The 16,575-nt window shown below is 43.7% G+C and overlaps 1 protein-coding gene across 2 annotated transcripts in view; it reads left to right on the top strand.

Annotated features, from left to right (window-relative positions):
- ADPRHL1 (ADP-ribosylhydrolase like 1) overlaps window positions 1–15,873 on the top strand; it is a 37,525-nt gene extending 21,652 nt beyond the window's left edge. Inside the window, exons 6-8 of one of the 2 annotated variants that reach the window (XM_030455483.1) lie at window positions 1,219–1,351; window positions 1,885–2,038; window positions 7,947–15,873. In XM_030455483.1, coding sequence (XP_030311343.1) covers window positions 1,219–1,351; window positions 1,885–2,038; window positions 7,947–12,261 — 4,602 coding nt within the window. In that variant the 3' untranslated portion in view covers window positions 12,262–15,873. Of the gene's footprint in view, window positions 1–1,218; window positions 1,352–1,884; window positions 2,350–7,946 lie in introns of those variants that run through there. The other variant, XM_030455490.1, reaches the window with a different exon arrangement.
- Window positions 15,874–16,575: the final 702 nt, after the last annotated feature.

Consider the following 16,575-nt stretch of genomic DNA (forward strand, 5'->3'; position numbering starts at 1 on the left):
GAAAGGAAAGGAAAGGAAAGGAAAGGAAAGGAAAGGAAAGGAAAGGAAAGGAAAGGAAAGGAAAGGAAAGGAAAGGAAAGGAAAGGAAAGGAAGAAGGAAAGGAAAGGAAAGGAGAGGAGAGGAAAGGAGAGGAGAGGAGAGGAAAGGAAAGGAAAGGAAAGGAAAGGAAAGGAAAGGAAAAGGAATCAGTAGAGCAAATCTGTAGTCCAGCCCTGCCTGGTTTGCAATATAGGCAGATAAACCACAAACAAGTATATAACGTCTGAGGTAGAAGTGAGTGAACGAAAATGCAAACCCTTCACACATGTTGCAGAAACCAAGAGTCATCCAAGCAGCTACAGTTCATCTTAGCATAATGTAAATTAAACTTCAGGAAAAAAAAAAGTTTCCCATTTCCCTTAGAGAAAGGCAATTTTTGCTCTATATTTATCAGTGCTGAATCTCTTTGGGGGTTTTGGGCAGGAAAAAGTGAGTTCTGTAGACAACTTCTCTATAGAAAATCTGATTCTTGTTTGCAAACCTCCCTGTGGCTTTTGGATTGCTTGCTTTTTTTTTGCTTTTTTCTTCTTCTGCAAAAAAAATGTCTTTTACATTTGCAAAATATTTCCCCTCTTGTTTGGCAAATGCCTGTAGCAGAGGGGAAAAAAGGACTGGCAAGAAAATGTCATAGAAGGGGGCTTGAATAAATGTAGTCTGAAATTGTGGATTCTAAAGAAATTACTGGATCAGAGCTTTTTAACACACACACACACACACACATTCCATAAAGCTTGGCTAACTGAAACATTTGCAAATGTGTGACAAGGGGCACTGAGATTGTTTCTAAGAGATGAGAAAGGGGGCTGAGGAAGTCAGTCCTTAGCAACCTTAATTTTTAAAATAATAAGGAATTTCCGGGGTGTGAACATGGAATCTTGGTCTCTTTATGGCATTCTCAGCTTGTTTAAATCAAGCTGAGCTCCACCAAGATCCTGGTGCACTAAGCTGGGATGCAGGCTCATCCCTGCCCCTCAGGCATCTCCTAGCCTGTGGTACCTGCTCTCCTGCTGGCTCATCCCACCCCACAGGCAGTGTTGCAGGCAACACAGCTGCCTGATGCCCTTTCCCTCTGGGATCAACTATTCCCTCCTAGCTCGGAAGAAGCCACCCCAGCACAGCCACATGTCCTGCATCCACATTTCCAGCACCCTACCCTGATGCCTCTGTCTCTCCTGCAGACTTACAAGAGGTGGAGCTCTGAGGGCCGGGGGGGAAGACGAGGCCACGATGCCCCCATGATTGCCTACGATGCTCTTCTGGGCTGTGGTGGGGACTGGACCGAGCTCTGCAACCGCTCCATGTTCCACGGAGGTGAGGTTCCCCTGCATCTCCTGCTTCCCCTGCACTCACTGGGAAGGGTGGGAATGAGACCTCCTGGCCACTGATTGCCACTGTTGGCCAACCTGTTATCTCTGGACCCCTTGTAGTGGTTTTTTTGAAAAATCCCCTTCTTGTGGCAGCGGCTGCCACACGAGCTGCTTATGGTGCTCTTCAAATGGTGCTCCATCTAAGTCTTACAGAGAGGAACTAAATCCAATATAACTTAGTAAAGGGTGGGCATCTTCCCCTGACAAAATCATAGAATCACAGAATTGTTTGGGTTGGAGAGCACCTTAAAGCTCATCTAATCCCAACCCCCCTGCCATGGGCAGGGATACCTCCCACTAGCCCAGGTTGCTCCAAGCCCCATCCATCCTATCCTGGAACACTTCCAGGGAGGGGACAACCACAACTTCCCCTGGACAACGTGTGCCAGTGTGTCACCACCCTCACAGTAAAGAATTTTGGGTCGTGTAGGGGAAGGGGACACTAAGGGGCAACTGCAACTGTGCTTAAACCTGCAGGAGAAAGCGCGGCGACGGGGTCTATTGCCGGCTGCCTCTACGGGCTGGTGTACGGGCTCAGCAAGGTTCCCAAGGGCTTGTACCGGGACCTGGAAGAAAGGGAGAGGCTGGAGTACTTGGGAGAGAATCTTTACCGACTGTCCCTGGAGGAAAAGTAAAGCAGTTTCTGCCATTTTCTCTTTCTATAAAGACTATGGGGAGCCCTATAGAGAACTGACGGGTGTCTGTAAGGGAAGGAATTGGCCGAGAGTTAAGTCTGAAAGGCTGTGTGTAGATCATGTGCAAGCAAACATAGTGAAATTATTGAAATAATCCAAGACTGCTTAGATATTTATGGTTTTTGTGGGTTGTTGTTTTTTTTTACAGATGTAGGGATTTTTTTTTTAGTATAAAGAGTGAGATTTTTGAGTATATAGTGAGATAATTTCAAATGGTAACAAGATAAATAAACCCTCTTTTGATTTATTCCAGTCTAACTTGCTATAATACCACTTTCTAAGCAGCTGAGATGAGTAACTACACATACAAAATTAATTTTCAGAACTAATGCTTTCTTGCAAAACTAATGGTAGTAACCACCTGTGGGGATATTCTCTGTATATCTGACAATCCTTTCACCACTGCTGTTCCTCCTTGTTCTCAAATCTAATGTGTCTGTGACACATGTAAACCTAATGTCTCATGGATTAGTTTTTAATGAACTGCTGATCCCTGCATCAGCACTGTGGTGCAAGGTGTTGTTATATTAGAAGCCTCCAGAAAAGGAAAAGCCAACACTAAAAATACATCCAAAGAGCAAGCAAAGCAGCAATGTATCCAAAATTTCTGAATCATGTTTTTATCAGTCTTCAGAACAAAAGTTCTTTTAAAAATATAACTGGATGAAATATTTGGAAATAAATTAATATTACACTATTTCCCAAGCATCATTCTTTATTTTTTGATTGAGCAGCTGTATCAGTAGCAGAATTTTTGGCTGATGTTTTCTAGCAGTCAGGCTGCGATATATTCCACAAGTCTGAGCACCACAAAAACCCCAGGAAGAGAGGAGTTACAACTGCTTTACTTTTTTCTTCTTTCTTCTCTCCTTTTGCCTTTTCCTCTTTTCCCTTTTCCCTTTTTCTGCTTGCCTTACCTCACTTCACATCTCCAAGTTCTTTTTACTTATTATTTCTTTTTTCCTTTCCCTTTTTTCCTTTTCCTTTTTATTTTTCTTTTTTCCTTTTTTCCTCTCCCTTTTTTCCTTTTCCTTTTTGTTTTTCTTTTTTCCTTTTCCTTTTCCTTCGTATTTTTCCTTCTTCTTCTCTTCTCTTTTCCTTTGCCTACTTCTCCTTTGACATTTTCCTTTGCCTTACTCTTTTTTTCTTTGCCTTTTCCCTTTTCCTTTCTATTTTTTTATTTCTTTGTTATTTTAATTTTTCAAGAAAACCAACAAACAGTGATTCAGTTAAAAGTGGCATACAGCAGACAAAGTAAAGAGCACACCTCAGTGAAGGAGGTTCTGATGCATGTGCACAAAATCTGGAATCCTCAATGAAATGACACAGAAGAAGTGAGCACAGAATTTGTCTCTGATGTTTAAAATTATGCTTTACCTCAGAAATTCAGTAACTGAGGTCTATGTAGCACTTTCTAATATCCATCCATGGGTGACTGCCTACGTGGTGTTGGTTTCTCCTATCTTTCTCCAGCTGCTGAACTGCATTTTTAAAAGATAGCTAAAAATACATAAGTACTTTCCTACCCCTTCTTCCATGTAAGCAATTGCTGGAATCGTCACTGGGATGCTATGTGGCAGAAAGAGGAGCAGGTGATTCCTGTGGTTATGAATAGCAGCCTGCATGACAATATGCATATAAAAGGTTTTTTTGTACTACAAGCTACTTCAAACACTGTTTTAGCATGTTTTCTCTTTGCAGCTTCGCAAGGTGCTTTCTTGTTTGCTTTGGAGGCATGTTAAACTAAAAGGACCACTTGTGTCAGTAGCTTTTGATTTAAGAGAATACCAAGACTTTCATTCCTTCTAGTTTAGTATGCCTCTAGCATACCTGTAATAAATTCAGCAATAGAGAAGAGAGAAGAACTTATCCTCCATAAGGTAGGATTTTTTTTTTCTAGTACTTTGGCTTTTCCTGCTCCTATAGAAAGAAAAAAAAATCACAAAAACAATGAGGAGCATTTCTAAGTGTTTTCACCTTCTACCCAAGCTGGGGAGGACTAAGCTGGTTTCAGAGACAAATAAGATAATAACAAAGGACCATTCCCAACAACTGAACCTGTAGAACACTATTTCTGCAGTTGCTGAGATGATGGCCATCATTTCACTGAAACCACTCTGAAGTCCTGAGCATTGGTTGCAGCAGACAGAGCTGCTCTCAGTTGCTTCCCTTGGCTCATTGATCCAAGTACCATACAGAGCTGGGTAGGGATGGGATGAAGAGGGACAAGGGGGCCTGTGGGCTGCAGCACATCAACCTGCTCATGGCCATTTCATCAGAACCAATTGGGTGCAAGTCAGAGCCATCAATCAATCTCTGGCAGCTTCTGAGGGTTGAGAACTGTTTTTCTGTTCTTTCCCTGTCTGTTGATGAAGTCTCTGTAGTGCTTCCTCCTCTTGCCCAGCAGCTAATCCTTCAGGCTGCCAGGGAGTGGCTGGATATTTAACAGGTAGCTCAGGGTCAAGAGACAGGGCCTTCTCTTCTCCACACCAGAGACAGTAAAGCAGAAACTTCCCCAGCCCTATGCTCCCAGCAAACACCATGGGATGCCACCACTCCCTGCTATGCAGCAGCCCCCAAAGCTCCAACAGGGTGGAAAGGCAGCAGTGGGATGCAGGTGCAGGAGGTTGCAGGAAGGTTTGGGGGACAGCAATGGTTTCTCCCCCTCTGCTGAGGTGTGTTGGATCTTCTCTGCTCTGTGACACACAAGTGTTGGCTGCAGAGGTTTCCCTGGGACAGGTCAGTCAGAGGGATAGGGTTGCAGTGCTGCCCATTAGCATATCAGGCGGTTGCCACTCTGAAGCTGCCATCAGAAGTGTCAGTGAAGATGCTATAAATAAATAACCAAACTGCCTGTCTTATGCATCTTCATGATTTGGGGACCAAGAAGACAGGAAACCTTTAAAGGTGGCCTTGTCCCCTCTGACTTCCAAGTGGTTTGTCCTCCAGATACTGAAAACCATGCAGCACAAACAAGCAGCACATTGAGGCAGCATCATGTACATTAGAAACAGCAAAAAGCAGCATTTTTGGCCAAGGAAACTGAAACCTGCCCTAGGCCACCTCACAGCATCAGAGAGGAGCCCAAGTATCTTCTCTGTCATCTGGCATAACCCAGAAAACTGGGAAGTGAATTCTGCTGGTGTGGAATTCCCTCATCCATGGAGGGTACCTGCCCTTTCCTCCCAGTCACAGGCAGGACAAGGGGTGACTATCTGTAGTTGATATAGAGGTGACTGTATTTCATTGACAGGTCACATAATTTAAGAACAGCAGGATGCAGCTTGGGAAAAGGTGATAAAGAAATATTAGGGATGATGTCCTGGCCTGTTGAAAATGGTGGTTATGCTCCCAAACCTGAGAAACCCTCCACCTTTGCCCTCCATCCTGTAGGCATGATGTTTTCCAGACATTGGGATGTCACATTCTCATCACTACCCACATTTTCTGTGGTGGTCTCTGAATACAGTGTCCTTGTACCACAGCCCTTGCACAGAACGTGTTTCAGACTTAGAGTCATGATGCTAGCTGCAGGTGCAGTCATCTTGGAAGAACTGTAAATGCCCTAAAAAGGTGCTGTAGCTGTTTGCTCATCTGCTGCTGCTTGCTGGTGAACACAGGCAACATGTCTTGGTATTTAGGACAATGCAGTATTCCCACAGATACTGCATTTCAGAAGTTATCCAATAAGAGTGCTCTGACATATATTTTACCAAAAGTGTAAAAGGACAATTCTCAACAGAACTCTCTAGTAATACATTTCAATGAAGCTATTTGGATTTTATAGCTCACAAGTGATTAATTACCTTGAATACTCCTGGTAGAGAAGGTCTGATCTTCTTCCTTTCACAATCAATAGCAGTTTGGCTATGGTGACCTCACTAAAAGCAGTACTAGTCCATATTTTACTGTGGCCATTTATTGTATCCAAAGCAGTCTGGAAGGGAGAGATAAGCAGGGCATCTGGTTCTACCACTCTCCTGAGAGATCAGAGTCAACCCTAAATCATGCTGGTTGGTGGTCCTATGTGTGTTTCGGAATACACCAGGCACTTCTTAGGCAGGAGAGGAGTGATCTTCCCCCCAAAAGCAAGGTTTCAGTCAAAATACCAGCTGACTGGCTACAGAAGGGAGAATGAGCCAGAATATTTTTAGCTGAAATCATACCCTGAATTCTGCTTGGTTTTTTAATTATTATTACTATGAAAAAATCTGTAATTGTAATAAAAGGGGATCCTAGTGTAACAGGGGACCCTTGTTTCCTTGGCTGTGGTCAGTTCAGAAAGGGAAAAGGGTATATGTTACCACACAGGACCATGCACCTGTGCTATGCTGAAATGTGGTTATTCCCAACCAAAACCTACAATGTATTGTTTGTCACACTAGACATGGGCCAGTTGTCATGCTTTTTTCTTTTATTGACCTTTAAAAATATCTACAAAGTCACTAAAAATAGACTTTCTTCCATTCAAGATGACAACTTCATCCCACTGCTAAGGGATGTAATTTTCAATATGTGCACTTGAAAAGCAGCCAAGCTGAATCCAAATGTCACAGCCCAACTGGACAAGGACCAGAACCCCATTTTGCAAACGTCCCCCATAACATCCCAGTGGGGGGCAGGGTCCAATTTCTTTCAGAACCCATGGAGTACAAGCTACTGGGGCACAGCTGGGCCTTCCCCAACCTTTCAAGGGTGACACTCCCAAAAGGATGAGTCTCTTTGCAGTTTTTCTTCATTTTCCACATGTGGGCCTAATTTAAAGAATTTTTTTTTGTTGTTGTTCCACTTCTGGTCATAAAAATTAATCCCCTCCTGGTATGCAGGCTGCATTCTGTGCATGAAGCTATTTCACTGCACTGTGAAGTAACCTTCCAGCTCTTCCTGGTGTCAGAAAGCTGACACCTCTTGGTTTTCCCCCCACCCCGAGCCCTCTCTATTGTTATTGACTTTGCACTCCAGCTTTTGTGCTGAGTTCAGTATTTTATTTAGTAACTGATCCACACCAATTAAAGCATTGCCTAAACCCTCAGCTGTCCAAGGGGCTAATTCTTCAAACTCAAGTGTAGGTCCAACATACCAGCTCTAGATTAAAGGGGGTTGTAGTCAAAGGACACTGCCAGGGTTGTTGTGGTGATGTTATGTTTCACAAAGCAGATTGAAGAGCGTACTCCTGATTTGGGATTTGAATGCTATCAAAAATCAAATAATGCAAATCCTGCGTTGTTTGGGGTTTTTTGTTTGGTGTTTGGTGGTGGTTTTTTTTTTAATTCTTGGGAGGCACCTACTTATTTCAAGAACTCTCAGTGCCACATTTGTGCTCCTCAGCCTCTCATTTTTGTTCTAATGGTTTGAGTTTGTTTTTATAACCCAGAGGCAGAACTGTGTTTTCCTGCTAACTGCATTCTCATCGTATTTTATCTTTGCCTACACTTCACCTAGCAGGAGAGGAAAACACCTTCGAGGTTGCCCTGGCATTAGGACACGGTAATACTAAATGAATGAGTGAGGAGTGGCCCAGAGGAGATGCTGTCACCCCAACTGACATTGCTTGCCCCACTAAAGTGCTTCCACTGGCCCCAAAACACAGAAGAAAAAGGCGACGGTGCCGTGTGGGACCACGTGGAGCTCCGCGCGCGCTCCTGCCACGCTATGCCTCATGAAGCTTGTCAAGCACCTTGCATGCTTTTTAACAGGCCACTAATGACAACCCTCTTTAGAAGTCCTAAATTAGAAGTACCTTTTTCTCCATTTCATGCCCAGCAGCATGCCATTAAAGCAAACTAAGGAGGTAGTGGCAATGTTGATGACTTGAAAAGAACATTCGTGTTTTCTCTCGCGCAGCACCAAAAGCACACGCTTTTGTGGAGATGATAAGATGCTGGTAGACCCCTTGGTGCTGAAGAAGAAGCTGAGTAGGATGGCAACAGAGCAAGGGGCCTTTGCTGTTCTCAGCAGCCTGCTGCTGTACGTCACAGAGCTCGCAGCCGGCGACCCACAGCTCAGCAGCAAGAGGACAAAATGGGCAGAAGGTAAAGAAAACAAGGTGAGTTGTAACCAGCCGTGTCCAGGTCCAAACAGGGGCCAGCATCCAACCAGATTTCAGCTGTTGAGGGCCAGGTTTCTTAACAACAACCGTGAGCCGTACACCAAGAAAAGAAGAGAAGTTGGCAAACTGGTCATTAAAGAGAAGCTGTGGGTGAGCAGGGCTGGTAGGAGAGGAGATGGAAAAGCAGAGGAGGAGGATGCCAACACAGGGCCCAGTGAGAGGGCCAGGTGGGGCAGCACGACTGGGAAAAACAGAGTGAAGGACATCCTGAAGAAATTTTTAGCTGCCGAAGAAAAAGAAGCCAAGGAGAAGTCTCCTAGCTGGAAAAAGAAAGGACCAAACAGCGACTTGCCAAAAATAGTCAACAGGAGTTCAGTCCTGTCCAAACTGAAGGAGCAGTTTGAACAAAGCACTCTCCGTTCAGCCACGGAGGTGAAAGCATCACTCTTGCACAAGGGTGAGAAGAAGACTAAGAGCTCCCTGAGCAGAAAAACCATCCGTAAGCCAGAGGTCAGGGTGCTGCGCACGGCTGCAATGACAGCGACGGGAATCAAGAGCCCAGAGTCCCAGTACTTGGTGTGCTCCACGGTCCCGGTGCCCAGACTCAGCATGGCTACCAAAATTAACCATCCCTGGAGCTGGTCAAAAAATAACACTACAAAGCAGCCTTTGGGTCATGACACACCACCGAAGGAAAAGCTGGGGTCTGACAAAGAGCTGATGGAGAACAAAACAGCAGCAAATGCAGCAGAGGACAGGGTGGATGAAAAAGAGTTACTGGTGGCACGCAGGGCCATGTCGGATGAAAAGGATAGTGCTGAGGCTGACATAAATTCCACAAAGCAAGGACCTGACTTTAACCCTAATCTAGATAGCTTTTCTACTACCTATAGAAACCAAGATCTTGCAGACTGCCTTTCTCCCATGGCTGAATATAGTCTAGATTGTGACAGAAGTAACATGATGGCCGGGCCTGATACAACTTCACTACTTGGGACTACCCATGCTGTTCAATATGCTAAGGAAGACAGTCCACCTTCTAACTCACCTTACTCCAGCACAGCTGATGGATCCCACGAGCAAAGTCCTCAGGATATTAACACAGGTGAAATTCCTGAAATAACTATGTACCTATCCAGTTCAGAGGAAGCTGACACAGAGTTCATAGAGCCAGAAAATGATCCTGTCTTTACATGCCAAGAATGTTTTCCAGAGCTGAAAGAATTGGAAAACATTCTGACATTTCACTGTGCAGGAGTTCAAGCATCTTGTGAAACTGAGCCTTCAGTGGAGGATCAACAGATAACTCTCCTAACACCAGCTTCTGGCAAAAAGCCACCCATAGACCAAAAAGAGGCACCAGGTTTAAGAGTCAGACCTTCTGAGGAAGCCAAAGAAGGAGAAAAATATCATAGTGAAGATAAGATATCCTCCATTTCTAGCAAAAATTATATTGATGTCCCAACCCAAAAGGAAGAAGAGAATAAAACACCCAGCAGTCCAATGCAAAATGAATCAAAAAACAAGCAGCCACAGCCTTCTCATATGCCCAGTCCACAGAATAACTTTGGTAATTCCGGTGCTGGCATATCAAATCCAGATGTAAATCAGACCAAACATACACTCTTCTCAACTGAGAGCCAGGAGCAGAAGCCAGGTGCTGCAGAAGAAGAAAACATCTCTTCTCATTTAGAAAAAACACAAATCCCTTTGCCAGGGGACCTAATGAAGCAGAACTTCTACATTGCAGAAGATTTTGGGAAGGACAGGTTACCTTCATCTAATGAAATGAAGAATCATGCAAACAATCAAGCCCTGGGCAGGAGTACCTTGACTGACTTGGAGACCTGTCACAATCAATCTCAGTCTTTCATTGAGCGAGAAGAGGGCATTGCAGATGAGATGCCCTGGCCTGACTCTGAGGCATGGCAGTCACCCCCACCTAACCCTTTCCCAACACCAATGTGTGGGATTGCAGGACAGAGAACCCATCATACTCTTGAAAATCCCTCAGCTCTCCCACCTATTGATCTGAGGGCTGGTGGTGTGGGAGAGGAGCATGCCAGCCATGGCTTTGAGGACTCATTACCCTTTTCAGAGGATCTGACTAACTCTGGGAATGATGCTAAGGTGAAGGAGAAAAATGAATGTGATTTCAAGAACAAAGTGCTGTCCCCAAATCATCCAATAGAAAATGAAAACTCTACAGCTGAAGAGACAAATGCATGTCAGAACATGGAGAATTGTCTTTCACTTTCAACCAAGAAGCCAGGAAAACATGAAAATAAAACTGTGATGTCAAGAAAGCCCACACCACCCTTGGAGAAGAACCAAACACCAACTTCAGATGATACCATGAAGCAAGGAAGTGATAAGCTGGAAGAGAACCTGTTTCCTGCATCAACTGAGCTGATTTCCGACCAAAAGAAGCATACAAAGGGTAGTGATAAAGTCTCCAAACACAGAAAGGATGAGCTCCTGCCATCAGATGATGACATGAAGCATAAGAATTATCAGATGGAGACAGAAGAGAGAGAAGAGAGAAATGTCTTGCATAAACCCAAGGAGGACCAACTACCCAGCTACCCAACACCAAGTGATACCATGGATTATGATAATAACTCTTCATATGAGAAGAATGCTCATAGACCTCAAACATCCCAGTTACCTTCAATGGAGCACGATAGTGACATTCAAGGAGTGAGAAATACTGACCAGAGTTTGAAGTGTCTGACACCTTCAAGAGATTTTATGAAACACGAGCATGATCTGACAGTAGATGAAAACATCTACTGTAACAACAGGCAACACCACCAGTCCTCATCAAATGAACCAATGGAACATGCAAATAGCAGTGCAGAGGAAAGAAACATCAAGTCAGACTTCAAAAATTATTCAGTGCCAACAAAAACTACATCAAGGCAGGACAATCAGACTACTGATGAGGAGAATACCCCTCCTAATTTGAAAAAAGAACCATTGCAGAATCAAAAGAGTCGTGAAGGAGAGAGGAATACTTTGTGTGATCCTAAAAATCAACTACCATCACTGAATCCATTGATGAAGGAAGAGATGAAATTGTCCCCTCTAGAGACAGAAAAGCAGATGTCAGCAGGTGACTTTTTAAAGCCTAACACTACATTAGACAAACAAAAGAATAAATCTACTTCTGAGAAGCACCAGTCACCTTCTTTAAACAAAGTGCTTCAGCCTCAAGAAAGAAACTCTTCAGAAGGGAGAAAACAAGGGATCCCAGCAGAGGAGGACACCGGGTCACCTGAAACAAAGGTTTTAAATGAGAATGATAAACACCAGTGTTCTGGGAACCATCAGTTACCTCCTTTGAGTAAATCAGCAAAGCCTGAGAAAGATATTCCCAGAGGAGAAAAACAACAAACTGTATCTGAAAGTTTTACAGAGCCTGATGCAAGTGCTGTAGAAGATAAAGGCAAAGATCTAGGTTCTAGGGTTTGCCAGTCACCACCTTCAAATTCATCGGTGGAGCCTCAAGAAAAGAATGTCACAGCCAAAAAGAAGCAATCCACACCACCAGCTGATGAAAAACCAACATATAAAACTGGCAGTCTGGAAGAGAATAGTGGTCCTGAGAGAAGAGAGAAGCACCAGCTGAGCTCTTCAGCTCAAACCGAGAGGCATGGCAATGATGGCTCAGGGAAGGAAGGCCCTGTAGACAACTTAAAGAGCTATCAAACTCCATTGCCAACTGATGGCATAAAGTATAAAAGCAATACTGTTCCAAAAGAGACCAGTTTGTCTAATACAGAGAAGTCCCCCGTATCATCCCCAGGTTTTGATGCATCAAAATGTGAAAAAGTTCCTGTGGAAAATAAGGGAAAACATCCTGGATTTAAGAAGTACCAGGCACGCTCATCAAAGAATTTGGTGAGGTGTGAGAAAGATGTTGCTGAAAGGGAGGAGAGCTGGCAAACAGCTGGCAAAACAAGTGAGAGAAAAGCAGAACCAGGGAACTTCTCTAAAGCAGCATCATTGTCAAAATACACAGTGGAAAGCTACGGTGAAGGACCCTCAGAGTCATCTTTCAAGCCACTGATCATCACAGTAGCTGACACATTTAAACATCACAGCTAAAATATTAAGCTATAGCTAAGACAAGAACTTACAACTGATCATGCTACCTATTCTCTCTGTCTTTCATTTTTCTTTTACTATCCAGGGCATTAAATTATAATTTTTTAATCACAAGGACATTGATGTGCATCTATTTGAGCCGGGCTTTTTCCCATTCTTAAACATTAGCCTGAAGACATGAATTAAATTAATCACTGCAAATGAATTAGCTAATCAGTGAATAAATCACCAGTTTATAAATTAAATATGAGAAGGGCTTTGAGATCAGCATGAATTCAGCCCTGCTCCAGACTCTTATTTCTAGCTAATGGGTTTTGTTTGTAACAAAGACGACTGTTCAGGGTGAACTCTATTTGTATTTACTTATTCTAATGAGACTCTGCTAGTACTTCTTCCAAGAATGGTGGTAGGCAGTGTCAGCTTTAATTATGTCAAAACGTGGTTGTTCTGAACTCTGCCTTTCTACAGATTAATGGGGACTGTTGATCTATTGCTGCACTGAGTGGCACCATTAGCAAAAGTAGTGAGGAAAGGAAAGGAATGCTTCATATATCCACAGAAAAATCCTCGAAGGACATTGGTGCTACAAGAGGGTTTGCTGCTAATACAAATATTCAGCCTCATTAATATTAATATTGGAAAAATAATGATTTAACCTCCTCTGAAGCTATTTGCACTTTGGCCATACACTGTCTGCATTATTGCCGTAAAGAGGCTCCCTTTCAAGGGGTTCTTAATTACTGCAGATGCAGCAAGCATAAGAGCTCAGAAAATCCCCACACTGAAAGGCCCTGCAGACCTTTCCTGGGGACAATGTGAGCCAGAGAGACCCAATACCCTGCGGGGACAATTCAGCTCTTCCAGGGACATCTGTCCCACTACAAATCCAGGGGTGCACGTACATGAAGCAGGTGCCACAGCTCATGTTAAAAGTCTTAGGAAGAGTTTATTTTTCCGTGCCGTGGGAAACAGCAGTAAGAAGCAACCAGTGTCCCTGAAACCTACTGAGGGGATCTCACTTTTTGTGTTTTTATAGTAAAAGCAACTTCTGTGTAATGCTTGCATGCGATTAATGTTTTTTTGGAAAAGTGAAGGCAAGGTTGCTGCCTCGGGTGCTGTGGCAGAGCTGTGAAAGACAGAAATCTCCCAGCACCACTCTCCCATATGCCAGGTTAGCTTAGTGTTGTAACCACACATTCAGGTTAACACTTACTGTGGAGGAACCCAAGAGGTACATCCTAAGGACTTGCCTTCAGAAAGTTGCAGAGTTATCCAGCAAAGAGTTCACTCAAGTGAGATCCTGTTACCCCATGGCAGAGGCATCCCTTCAGTTTTTACAATGCTTTCCACAACCAAGCTCTGTACAGATGAGACTGACTATTGCTCCAGCCCAGGTTGGCAGAGTGCCCTGACCCATTGCCAGTAAGGGAATAAGGACAAGAGCAGGGCTGGCAGCAAGCTGAGATCCAACCCATTTGCCAGCACAATACACACGAGTCACATACGTGACAACTGGGCTGGCCCAGCCGGGGATGCAGCTGCCAGTCCTGCAGAATTTACTGATGCTGCCCTTCTGCACAGGGATGTGTTTCACCCACAGAGATTTTATGATCTGGCAAGCATAATGTTTGCCATAAAGTGGTCACTTTGCACTAAGCCAAAATTGTCATTTACTTTTTATTGTCCATTATTTCATTTCCCACTTGAGAAAAGCCTTCAAAATATAAAGCATTTGCACCAGACTTGAACAGTCAATTCTCTATTAGCTGGCTTCTCCTGGCAGCACAGAAGACATTTTAGTTATTCTTCTCTTAATCTTTTAAAAGAAATGTAAAATTTGTTTTATAATTTTTGCTTATTCACATCTGGAAACAAATTCACTCTGCCACAAATTAAATAATTTGTCCTGTCCTCCAGGTATTAAGGAGGTACCATTAAGGAGAGGTAGTCAGCACGTAGCAGGAGGCCCTCAACTCTCTCAATTTACACCCAAAATATTTGTTTTTCCTCAGCAGAGATACAACACTAGGAGACTAAGCCCTCTATTTTCAGGACAAGTCAGGCAGAGTCATCTTGTGGGGAGTTAAGTTTCAGGCTGCCACATGCCTTAATCTCTGCTGGTAAAACATAAATCATCCATCCAAGTCAATTTACCATTCTTCCCTGAAATGCACTTAAAAAGCCTTGCAGATTTGCACTATATGTACCCTTAAGGGTAATGCCTCACTTAAACAAATCACTGAGTTGTGTTTCAAGAGCTGACACAATTAATCCTCCAGGAAAGAAGCAAGCAAGGCCAGACGAATTCCAGTGGTGATGGTTAGAAGAGCAATAGCAGGCTGGTGTGTCTTGCAGGCAACAGTTCATATCAAGCCACTCCAGATCATGCTGGCAGGAAATTTAGCACTGATAATAAGCAAAGAAATGTCAGAAATGGGTATTTCAGGAAAGGCAGGAGTTCCAGGAGGAGTATGAAGATCTACATCAGCTGTGCCAGATGATGTGCAAATGGCAAGGCTCAAACCCTGGCGACATCCTTGCTCATGGGAGATGCTTAACAAAAATAAAGTTTCATTCCCAGTTTCGAGGAGTCCTTCCCAACCTCCTTTGCTTCAGGAGGAGAAGCCCCATGACTCTGCTCTCCTTTAAGCACATCTCCAACCTCAGCACAGAAGAGGCAGTGAAGAGAGCCCTCCTGGACTATCATTTCACTTGGAGTAGGAAAAGTGTTTTTGATGCTTCTGCCTGCAGATCTCTCAGCTTCCATAGTTTTGCACAGCAGTGTTAAAGCTGGAATTGTTTAAGTGTTTAAGAGGAGTCCCATCTCCAAGCTGGACCTGGGGCACCTAAAAGGTGCCAGCTGAAGAAGCAGGTCTGAGGGGGACTCAGTGGTAAGTGACGGGATAGAAGGTTGGGGCAAGCAGAGAAGCCATGCAGGCTTCCAGTAGAAATCACCAGTAAATTCTTTCAAATTTTTAATGTCCTCCCTAACTAGGCTGTAATAAAAAGCTCTCCCAGCACTTCACATTGGAAGGACACCTCTTAGGTGGGCTAAGTAGTATGGGATTCACAAAAGGATTGGTTTGGGGTGATTAAGGTGGCCAAGCATGGACCCAAAGAAACCTGCACACTGCTGTGGCAGTATAGTCCCCTTCCCCACACTTAAACACGTGGCTGTCATCTCCAGCAGCCCCATTCACCTTCCCACATTTCTGGCTGAGGGACAAAGCTCTAACTTTGGTCCCCAAACCCAGTGCTAGATAAACTGCCCTCTGGGTGTGCCTCACTCTCCATCTCCTAAAGCAGCACAGCTCTCGACTGAGGTGTCTGAAGCAAACTGGGACAAACCCAGGCCCCAGAGGGTAAAGAAAACAACACTTTCTCCAAAATATTCATTAATTAAATGTGATGCCCATATTTCTGGGGCATCAGGTGCCAAAAGAGCTCAGAGAGACCAGGGGAAGGGCTGAGGGCTCCCTTTCCCCCACCCAGATCAAAAAACAGCTGCTAAGAGTGAGCATTATCTCATTTAAACTGTGATGAAGAGCTCTCCCTTGCTGATTCCTTTTTTCTCTTCCTTTCCTTTCCTTTCCTTTCCTTTCCTTTCCTTTCCTTTCCTTTCCTTTCCTTTCCTTTCCTTTCCTTTCCTTTCCTTTCCTTTCCTTTCCTTTCCTTTCCTTTCCTTTCCTTTCCTTTCCTTTCCTTTCCTTTCCTTTCCTTTCCTTCCCTTCCCTTCCCTTCCCTTCCCTTCCTTTCCCTTCTCTTCCTTTCCCTTCCCTTCCCTTCCCTTTCTTTTGCTTTTCTCTCTCTCTCTCTCTCTTTTTTTTTTTTTTTTTTTTTTTAATATTGAAAAAGGGGCTATCAAGCATAGCTACAGTCAGCAAAAAAAATGCCCAGGCCCTGGAACAGTTTGGGGAAGTTTATCCAGTGGAAGACCTCAGGCCAGTGCTGTACCACAAGGCACGAGTGGTCCACATCAAAATTAGGAAATATGTCACTACTTTTCTCCAGACCTCAAAACTGGGAAGAAAAAGTTGTCCTGGTAGTGCCACCTGATTCCAAATTGTTCAAATTTAACAGCAAATTAATGAATACACACTTCTGCCTCTGAACTGTGAAATAACTTAGTAACTTATCAGCAACCTCTAAAGCTGTGTTTTGGACAACCTTTAACACATTGTGCATGACAAAAATGATAGACCAAGACTTTAAGTTGTAATTTTCTCAGGTTTTCCCCTTTGTACTTTTTTTAAATGTCAATGGAGCTGGTAATAAGAGAAAGCACTAAAGAGAACAGAAAAGGCCTTATATTAA

Source organism: Calypte anna, chromosome 1 (genome assembly GCF_003957555.1).
Source record: "Calypte anna isolate BGI_N300 chromosome 1, bCalAnn1_v1.p, whole genome shotgun sequence".
NCBI classification, from domain to species: Eukaryota; Metazoa; Chordata; class Aves; order Apodiformes; family Trochilidae; genus Calypte; species Calypte anna.